The sequence below is a fragment of the Mustela nigripes genome, chromosome 8 (genome assembly GCF_022355385.1).
Source record: "Mustela nigripes isolate SB6536 chromosome 8, MUSNIG.SB6536, whole genome shotgun sequence".
In the NCBI taxonomy this organism is placed as follows: Eukaryota; Metazoa; Chordata; class Mammalia; order Carnivora; family Mustelidae; genus Mustela; species Mustela nigripes.
In genome coordinates, this window is record NC_081564.1 from 22,664,640 (window position 1) to 22,674,628 (window position 9,989).

The window sequence follows — 9,989 nt, forward strand, 5'->3', positions numbered from 1 at the left end:
GATCGAGCCCCACATCAGGCTTCGGTGCTCAGCGGGAGTCTGCTTCTCCCTCTGCCCCTCCCCACCTCATGCTCTCTCTCTCTCTCCCAAATAAACAAAATCTTTAAAAAAAAAAAAAGAAAGAAAGAAAAAAGAAAAGAAAATACATCCTGCAGCTCCAAGGGGAGAAAAGGCCATCAAAGCTTGCTCTGTCCAAAGGCCAACTGGTGGACATTCAATGGCTGATGGACAGTGGTCAGCTGGGGCCAGGTCACCTTGTCCACCGAACACGCATGTAAGGAAGGAAGAGAAGCGGGAGATGGCAGAAAACACAAATGTTGGGCGCCCCCACATTAATAGCCCGAGGTGGGAACCCAAATGTCCACCAACAGATCATGAATTGTTAAAAAGTGGTATGTCCACTTATTCAGCCAGAAAAAGGAATTGGCAATACCGATAAAACACGCACCGCAAAAACACCAGGCTGAGTCAAACAAGCTAGAGGCCCAGAGTCACATATTATCTAATTCTGCCCACGTGAAATGTCCAGAACAGGGAAATCCACAGAGATAGGATGCAGATTGGCCGTGGCTGGGGGCTGGTCGGAAGGGGAATGAGAAGGGACTAGCGACCGAGTGTGGGGTTTCCTTTCAGGGTGACGAAAATGTTACAGGTGGTGGTTGCGCAACATTGTGAATATGCTAAACGCCACTGACCTCACCACTTGAAAATGGTCAATTATGTATTATGTGACTTTCACCTCAATTTAAATTTTTTTTTTTTTTTAAAGGCAGAGCTTAAAAACAGGGCAACTCCAGGAAAGCCAAGGGGCAGGAGAGAGTCAGAGACCTCCCACAGCCCCTCCTGTTACTGCTTAATTAGGACCTGTCCCAGAGCTCTTGCTCGTTGACTTAGAGAAGGCTCACCTCAAGTTCAAAGGCCGGGGCAGGCCCTTCAGGACAGCCTGAAGGCCTGGCAGCCGCCCCACACAGAAGCTCCCAGCAGCAGGGGAGAACAAGTCAAGGGCAAGGCACAAGGGCAGAGTGGGCAGAGCAGCTGAAGAGCTGCTGCTGCTAGGAGGTCTCAAAGGCAGACCTCCTGAGCAAGGGTCTGCCCAAGGCTAGTGATCGGGAAGGGAAGGGACGCACCAAGATTTCTTGCGCAGCCAGATGACAGGGACCAGCAGGAAGCCCGGGGAAGCACAGGTGAGGACAACTGAAGGCTGAATCAGGACCCAGGGAAGTGTGGAGGGCCCGGCTGTGGAGGACGGAGGAGTGGGAAGCTCAAGCTCATAGTGGGCGGGCGGGGGTGGGGGGCGCTGGTGTTGATTTCTCTGTGTCCCCGTGGGGGGTCCAGATGGAGGGGCAGAAAGTCCGGCCAGGCTTGCTTCAGGCTGCAGACAGAGGACGAGGGACAGGGGAGGAGTGGACAGAGAGGCAGGAGGGAGACTGAGGAGGCTGAGGCAGCTGGGGTGGAGGGCGAAGGTGGAGGGGTAGAGTTGAGGCACACCCAGCACAGTCCAGAAGTCCCCTGGTGACCGCAGGAAGCTGGGCGTCCTGAGATTAGGGTGAGGCAGGAAAGCCTGGGAGGATGTGGGCCCGGAGAAGGAAAGTGGACAGGAGGGTACGTACGGACACACATGTGAACACAAAAACACCAGATGTGGACGCCTGCCCTGGTACACACGGACATACAGAAACTGCCCTGCCACAGACGGGAGCAGACGTACAGACACTGGCACCAGCACGTGTCCACATGTGCACAAACAGGCACAGACGCCTCCGGCCACGCACACACAGGACGCGTGCAGAAACACAGCCAGACACACAGCTGATTTCGGACAAAATCAGATGCACGTAGGGCCACAGAGGCCCAAGGACGCATTGGGACATATGGATTCATGCGTGGACAGACAGACAGACAGACACACATTCTGGCTGAAACAGGTCCATCTGCAGAGATGCACTCAGAGGTCTGCACTGATTACAAGCGCGGGCACCTGGAAAACATCCCCATTGGCATCATGATGGATTCCCCCTGAGAAAGCAGCTCCAGGCACCACTGTCTGCGGCACCCTTGGCTCTAGAACACCAGCACCAGGTTCCGCCTGGGAAAGTGAGACAAACCACGGCCATTGCCCAACACACCCACTGGGCCCAGCCCGGGGTCAGGAAGGAGCCAGGGCCAGGCCTCGCGTGCCTGCCCACACATTCACTCCCTGCCGCCGACGCAGACAGCTGGGATTGCGAGGGAGCTTGCAAAACCATCCCCATCCCTCAGGGTTCAGCTAAAGTGTCCCTTCCCCCAGGGAACCTCCCCAGGCTATGCCCAATGTTAACCTTTTTGAATTCTCATTTTGCCATGCCCAGCTCTGTGACCTCGAGCAAGCACCTTCTCCTCTCTGCTCTCAGTTTCCTCTCAAAGGCCGGGTGGGTAATGAGAGCGTGCTTTGAATACACAAATGAATGGAGCACATCCCTGTCCCACCTCTTGCACAGCTGGGGGAATCAGCTTCCTGGTACTCAGTCAGCTAGCTGCAGGGGGGCTGCCCTCCTGCCTGGCACCTTCCCACCAGGTGGGATCTTGGTGCCAGGTGTGACATCTGAGAAGGTAAGGGTTTATTCTCCCTTCTACACAGGACCAAGGAGCCAGCTTTGGGGTAACTTGGCAATAAGCACTAAACCAGACAGCCCTACCTGGCAGAGAGGTGGGGATGATTCAGGGTGCCCCCACCCTGAATTTCTGCTCAAATAATTTCAAGGAGGACTCACAAGTTCATTCGCCCTGTATGGGCAGGTAAAATCTGAGAGGGTAGAAATGAGCCACTGCGGGTACCTGCCTGAGCTTTCCTCATCTCCCATCCCCACCCACCTAAGAGCATCCCCCACCCCAGGTTCACATCCTCCCAGCAGATGCCAGACACTAGGCTGGCAGTCGGAGGGCTGAGAGCACCTTTCTACTCCTCAAGGGACTGTAGGCAGGGCCTTCCCCAGGCACGGGCTGCCGTCTTTATGAGGTTGGGCACTTGGGCTCTGCAGTCTGGGGCCTTGACCCCTGCACTCAGGAATGGCTGTGCTGATGTGGACAGGTGCTGAGTGTGTCCAGGGTTGGAAGGACAAGGACATGGACTATGTGCCAATGAACACCCCCAACCTTAGTTATAAATGATCCAAGCTGAGCCTAACTCCAGGCCTGGGCTAACCAGACAGACTTCCTTTGTTCTATAACTGTCCAGGGGCTCAGGTGGGACAAAGAGGTGATTCTGCGAGGCTCCGCCATAGCCTGGCACAGCTTAAGCCCTGTCTGTGTGATGGCACCGAGAGCATTAGACAAGTGTGAGGCCAGGGTCACATCCCCCTTTCAGCGGAGTGTGCGCCAGTCACTTCCCAAGCCCTGTGCTCTGACCCCAGGTGGGTCCTCGGGTCCCTGGCAATCCCAGAGCAGATCTCCCCATTTATAACCTGTTGACGGTCAAGCTGACCCAGTGACCCCCAAGGACCCTAATGCGCAGGGAGCTAAAACCCCTCCACACTGACCTGGGTCCAAGTCAGAGTAGACCACTGGAGCCCCCTTACCCAGGCCAGTCCTATGGGAAGCACCTGGCACCAATGCCAGATTAGGGCCTGGTTTGAGGGACTAGGCAAAGCCTGATGCACCTGGAAAGCCAGGATAACAGAAATACCCAAATTAGGCAGTGACTCACAAGCAGACAGATGGGACAGGATCCCCCGGAGCTGAACATGGGGCCTAGAAATTCTCTACCTACAGAGTTGGGAGTCTCAAGGATTCTGGTTCTAAAGCCCCCACTTAGCCCAGGACATCCTTTGAGCCAGGGTCCAAGTTGTGCCCTCCAGAGAGAAGCCAGAACTCCCTCTTCCCCCTGAGCAAAGAAGCAATGACCCCTTCCCAGCGCCAAGAAGTAGAGGGGTACTGAAGGATCTGCCTCCAAGATCTTGATACACATGAGGAAACAGAGGCTGAGGGGAAGGGGCTGGCCTAGGGTCCCTGACCATTCACTCACCGGCTGGCCTTTGCTGCGCTCTGTTCCTGTGATCTGCAGCTCCTGGGTTCCCAGGGGCAGGGCGGGCACACTGCCAGAGGACTGGCCCCCGTTCTGGCTTTTCTGGGGAGCCACGGTGACCTCTGAATACGCCGAAGTCACACCCTTCTTCCCTTCTTAAGTGCGGGCGGGTCTGGGCTGAGGGTACCTGATAACCTCCCCGAGGACATCTGTAGGGTCCCATCAGGCTCACAGTGGAATCCTGGTCTCACGGAGTGAGGAGGCACCCCCTCTGCGACAGGAAACCTGGGCCCACACACTGAGCCTCTGGCCCAGGAAGGCAGCCTGTGAAGGCAGAGTGCTTTGCAGGTGGCCTTTACACCCATCCTGTCATTCTAGCACCCAGGTCCCCACTCTGGCTGGCCCCCTCCCACTACTACTCCAGGAAAGCCCTGGTGACAAGAACTAATTGATCTCTTGGCCAACAAGAACTCCCGTGAGGGGCCTCCATGACTCAGGCATGATCCAAAGGCAAACAGGCAGCAGCCTGGAAGAAGGGTGCTTTTGGGTCCTCCTTGAGGGGTTTCACAATAGGCCAGTCACACCCAAGGTGGCAGGGAAGGCTGGGGGACCTCCAGACAGAAGGATCTCAGAATCTCTAACCACATTCAGTACTTTCCGGGCTATTCCAGAAACAGCAAGGAAGGAAGGAAGAGGCTGGGCTTCAGAGGCAGGTAGCCATGGATGGGAATCAGGTGACCTTGGCCAAGTCACTTCTCTTCTCAAAGGTTCAATTTCTCTCAGAGGTGAGAACTGAGTCAGGTGAGCCCAGTCAGAGCCGGCAACATAGGGACAGAGCAGGACTTCCGGCAGAGGGGCTGGGAGGAGGCACAGAGCAGCCATGTCCAAACTCAGACAACACCCACTGGCCACAGCCCAACCCTTCATTACTCCAAGGCCTTTATTAAGTCAATAAAAAAGGGAGAGAGATGTAAAAATACTTTTCTTGGAGGCCCCCAGAGGGGCAGGCACTGTCAGAATCACCCGGCCAGGGAAGGCAACCCAGCCAGAGGCAGAACGGAAATCAGGGCCCTATCCAGGGAGCAGCTGGCCTGGGGCGCTGAGGGTGGGGGCGATGGCTCGGACCTCAGGCAGGGAATGTGCAAATGCTGAGGCCGAGCAGGGAGTGATGGGGTGAGGGGTTCCCGGAGGAAGCCCAGAGCACCGTGTTCCCTTGCGTGGGCAGACACGCGTGTCCACGTGAGAGCCAGTGCCTGCACGCAGCTTATATACAGAGAGCAGAAGGAGGGGTGCCCGGCAGGAATGGAGGCGGTGGGGAGGGCTCATCCCAGAGCTTGAGGAAATAGCTTAGAGAAGTCTCTGGAAGACTGGGGCGAAGGGGGAGCGAGGTGGCCTCAGGAGCCCTGGCTGTCCTGCCGTCGCTGGAGGACTTCAATGACACTGCCGATGCCGTCCTCAGGCACCTGTGGGCAGGTGGGCAGAGGGAGGGGTCAGGGCCATGCTGACCTCCTGGCCTAGATGGACTACATCCTGCACCCTCCCCACCCTCCCCGGCCTCAGTGTCCTTCCAGGAGCCCAACCCATGGCGCTCACCAGGGCATGGTCAAAGTTGAAGGTGCTGATGTAGTAGGCAGAGATGTCGGCCGCAGCCAGGGGGCCTGCGATCTGGGCCACGATCCCACACTCATCTGAGGGTTATTGGGGGGGATGGAGGGAGTCCATGTGGATCATCCTGGCCACCCCGCCCAGATCCTCTCCAAGTCCCCAACATGAAAGAAGCAGCCCTCACCAAAGCCCAGAGGCTGTCCACCGATGCGTACCATCCTCCACAGCTCTCCTGAGGAGCTGGTCAGCAGGAGGTCACTGGGGAACCTGGAGAGGCAGGTGGGTAGTGGGCAGGGCACCCACCCAACCCCTCCCTGCCCCAATGTGAGCCCCTGGAAGCAGGGCGACCTGGTGACCTCAGAGTCTGATGCTCCCCCTCCCCCCTCCCTAGTGCTGGGCTTGGGATCTCTGGTCCCCAGGGCCTAGGGGGTCACATACTTTTTCTGAGTCTCAGCATCCATAACGATGGAGATGTAGCCCTCGATGAGGGAGAAGGCAAAGAATGTAATGGAGCTGGGTTCAGTACCGCCAGAGGCTGCCTCCTTGGGGGCACTGGAAAAGGAAAGGAGGCTCAAGGGTTCTTCAGGGCACTCAGCCCACAGCATTTCCTCCCACTCCCTGGGCCGCTTTCCTCCCCTGTCTGAGGGCCCTGGTCTCCTGATGGGGGTGGGAGGCGGGAGAGGACGATGACTCTCACCTCGTCCAAAGATACTGGACCCCCGGGATGGCCTGACTCAGGGTTGTCTCAGTTCACACTACAGGAAGGGGCTGCACCTGGGACATTGAGATCTACCCTGAACATCAGTCAGGGGTACATGGTTACCGCAGGCTGCCAGGAACCCAAGACACAGAACAGGGCACAGAGTGGCAGAATGGTGGGACACAGCACGGGGAAAAACCGTGTGAGGACAAAGACATGAGGTGCAAACAAGGCGCACCTGTATGAGTAGAAGAGGACATCGATGAGCGTGGTTGCGATGGCTGGCAGGGTCTCAGGGTCCAGGGTGAGGACACAGAAGCGGTTCTGTGGGCTCTGGATGGGATGCACCGTGGGGCTGGGCCCTGCTAGGAGGGACCAAGCAGCGGCTGTCAGGGCCACTGTGGGCTGGGGCGCCGCCTGGTGGCCAGATAGGGAGGGGCCTGGGAGGGGTGTAGGATCATGCTCTATGGGTACTTCCTACACTCGTGCTCTCTTTCCACCACATCTCCCTATCTTGGGATGCAGCCGGTGTCAGCTGGTATCCCCATGCCTACAGACCAACCCTCACAAGGGAAGGGGCCCAGTGTGAAGAGGAGGCCCTCCCTAGGTCTGGGTGTCAGAGGGAAGCCTCACCATGCTGAGAACGGGGAAAGCCATTGCTGGAATCATCCCTGGCAACAGGCACAGGCTCCCCGCCCACTTCTCGGTAAATGTCAAACTCCTGGGATAGCGTGTGGATCACCACGGACAGGTCCTGCTCCCGAACCTGGACCACAAGGGGACGAGGTATCATGTTAGTGCCCAGGCCCCCAGGCTCACCCTGCCCCACCCTGGAGCCTGCCGAAAACTCACCAGGATAAAGTCCGTCTGGTAGGTGGACAGCATCAGCACAGACACATGGTGCTCCGCCAACGGTGCAATGACTGAGCGGGCGATTTTGGTGACCCCAGCAGCCTGCACTGCCGCACCGCTGCGGGATGACACGTTCAGCACCAGCCATGTGGCCTCAGCCACTTGAAGGAACTCAGATGGGGGAAGCTCTGTGAGCAGGAAGCACACACCATGTCAGAGCCTACGGGACAGGCCCTGCCCCTTTTACCCTGTCTGTGGTGGGGGTGAGGGGACGGTGGGGTTCTACCATGGTAAGGGCAGGTCTGGAGACGGGGGCTGTCTCCCTCTCCCAAGTTCTGCTCCGGAGAACCGCATGTGTGCAAGGACTGCAAAGTGCTTCAAGTGCTGGCCTGCTAGGGATGGAAACTTCCCAGTTAAGACTGGAGCTCCGAGGTGCCTGGGTGGCTCAGTGGGTTAAGCCACTGCCTTCGGCTCAGGTCATGATCTCAGGGTCCTGAGATCGAGTCCTGCATCAGCTCTCTGCTCGACGGAGAGCCTGCTTCCTCCTCTCTCTCTCTCTGCCTGCCTCTCTGCCTACTTGTGATCTTTCTCTGTCAAATAAATAAGTTCTTTAAAAAAAAAAAAAAAAAAAGACCGGAGCTCCAAATTCAGACAGACCTGGGTTCAAATCCCAGCTTCACCATTTACTTGCTGTTGACCTGCGGTAAATGATTTAACTTCAGAATCTCAGTTTCCTTATCTGTAAAATGGGATGAGAGTTTATACCTCACTCGTGACGGCAGTCTGTGGATTAAGGCTTTATATGACGTGGAACCACTAGGGGGCGCCAGCAAATCAGGTTAGCTGAGGGATGCCCTAGTCCCTCCGGCAGACCCAGACTTTCCTGCAATACAAACCGGGAAACTAAGGCCTGAAGAGCTGTAGTGGAGGACAGGCCAAACCTCAGTTTTGTGGCCTGATGTTGCAGGCCGGTGAGGAGGGGTCAGGCTGGCAGGAGTAGGAGCCAGATGTCAGCTTCAGAGACCAGGGAGGAATCAGGCTGGCGTCCAGTCCAGAGCAGGAGCCAGAGCCCTGGTGGCTGCTGATCTCCCAAGTGCAGCCAGAAGGCTCCCCAGGACCCTGAGGTGGGCTGGCTGCCCGCTCCTGCTTTTCCTTTCCCAACCCTCCTACTCCTGGAGTTCCCAGACCAGCCAGGGAGGGGGTGATCGGCACCAGAGAGAGAAGTCCAGGGAAAAATAATGGCCCGGGGGATATAACTGGCACAGGAACCCCTGATTTTTGCTCTGAACTGTAACTGAGACCCAGCTACTGGCCTGAGGCTGCTAAGTGCCCTTCACAGCCCTGTCTAAAAAGTTCTCATGGGACCCTATTAGATCAGAACCATAACTATGCCATTTTACATAAGAGGAAACAAACAGCTCAGAGAGAGGAAGTGACTTGCTCAAAGGCACACAGCCAGTGAGTGGTAGTAGTTGAATTCGAACCCAGACCCATCTGCCTTCAAAGCCCCAATTCTTGTGACTTTGGATCCCAGGATCTAGTGAGAATCCCACAAAGAGGGGAGCACATCCTTCCCCAGCCCAGCCCCCACCTTTGAAGCCCTCCTCGTCCACCATGAGCGTGTAATCCTCGGGGGTCTCCGTCAGGCTGAAGAACTTGCACCTGGATGAGGGTGGGGGGCATCTTCAGCCTGGGTTGGGCGGAGGGGGCAGGCAGGATCTCGCTCCAGTTCGCCCAGAAAGACCCTGCTGAACCCCTCCCTGCCCCCTCAAGCCTCAATTTTCTCTCCCGGGCCAGTGGGTGTGGGCCTTATCTCCGGAATCACGAACTGTTTTTCGTCTCCGGACCTCTGTAGAAGCTCCCAACCCTCCATTCCGGGAAGGAAGAGAGGCTCAACCACGACTACAGCTCTGGGGGTGCCGGACTTTGGGGCCCCTAGACCAGCCCCTCTGACCCGATGGGAGGCATCTGTAAGAAGTTCCCCGCAGTCGCCTGGAAGGAACTGCCCCCATTTGACACCACTTGGAGTTAAGCATTGCTCAACCCAGGTTGTTTGCGCCTTAACTGGCCCTGGGAGGGGGCCTGACGGCGCCGGATAGGCGCGGCGGTCCCAGGGAGGGTAGGCCCAAGCCGGATGGCGGCGGGAGGAGGGTAGGAAGGAGAAGCGCCCTCCCCGCCCGCTCCAGCTCGCCCTGCGGCGATGTTAATCTCCCGAACCCGTCCCGGATCAAAAGCGGAGCCCACCCCCACTTGTGCCCCCGAACCCGGGCGCGCACCGGCTGCGGCGGGGCAGGAAGAGTAGCTTGATGAGCGGGTGGGTGTAGAGCCAGAGACCTGGGCGGGCAAGGCTCAGCACCCGCACCCGGTGCTCCAGGATGTGCAGCTCCATCACGGTCCGCGCGGACCTGACGCCGCTGCCAACCAGACCCAGGCCGCCGCCGGGGGCGGGGCGGTAGGGGCGGTGTCGAGGGCTTAAAGGAGCCGCGGCGCGGCCGCGTCCTTGCCGCCAGCTACGCGGCGGACCCTCCCAGCCCCACGCCGCGTCCAGTTTCCTGACAGCCACGCCCTGAGGGGCGGGCTGCTTATCCAGAGTGGCCACGCCTCCTTCCTAGGGCCGGAGCCTCACCCCTTAGGTTCCAGCCCGTTGAGCCCCGCCTCTGATGACTCCTCCCCTTTAGGATTGCTTCGGGGATCACAGGCTGATCCCACCCCGCTTGAGTCCTCTAGGCCCCGCCCATGCCGCGCCCCTTCTCCGGGACTCTGCGTTTTCCGTAGGTCGCCTTCCTCGCTGGGGTCGGAAACAGGAAGGAGATGGGAAATGGTTTCTGTCCT

The 9,989-nt window shown here is 57.9% G+C and overlaps 1 protein-coding gene across 2 annotated transcripts; it reads right to left on the reverse strand.

Moving 5' to 3' along the window:
• Positions 1-4,922: 4,922 nt before the first annotated feature.
• CASTOR1 (cytosolic arginine sensor for mTORC1 subunit 1) lies at positions 4,923-9,681 on the reverse strand. 2 transcript variants are annotated; one of them, XM_059408809.1, is made up of 9 exons: positions 9,434-9,681; positions 8,749-8,819; positions 7,158-7,345; positions 6,939-7,071; positions 6,544-6,670; positions 6,044-6,157; positions 5,790-5,872; positions 5,594-5,688; positions 4,923-5,463 (listed from the first exon to the last, which is right to left on the reverse strand). In XM_059408809.1, the coding sequence occupies exons 1-9, from the start codon at positions 9,544-9,546 to the stop codon at positions 5,395-5,397; spliced, it is 993 nt and encodes a 330-aa protein (XP_059264792.1). In that variant the 5' UTR covers positions 9,547-9,681; the 3' UTR covers positions 4,923-5,394. The 2 variants fall into 2 exon arrangements, with proteins under 2 accessions (XP_059264792.1, XP_059264793.1); XM_059408810.1 differs by having other exon boundaries at positions 6,544-6,667; positions 9,434-9,676.
• Between the last annotated feature and the right edge of the window lie 308 nt (positions 9,682-9,989).

What these genes read in the sequence shown, in the direction of transcription:
- CASTOR1 (XM_059408809.1), bottom strand. Translation starts at nt 9,546, where the DNA reads ATGGAGCTGCACATCCTGGAGCACCGGGTGCGGGTGCTGAGCCTTGCC. An exon ending in TTCCTGCCCCGCCGCAGCCG is followed by an intron (nt 8,820 to 9,433) that starts GTGCGCGCCCGG and finishes ACCCTCATCCAG; the next exon opens with GTGCAAGTTCTTCAGCCTGA. An exon ending in ACCAGACGGACTTTATCCTG is followed by an intron (nt 7,072 to 7,157) that starts GTGAGTTTTCGG and finishes CTTGTGGTCCAG; the next exon opens with GTTCGGGAGCAGGACCTGTC.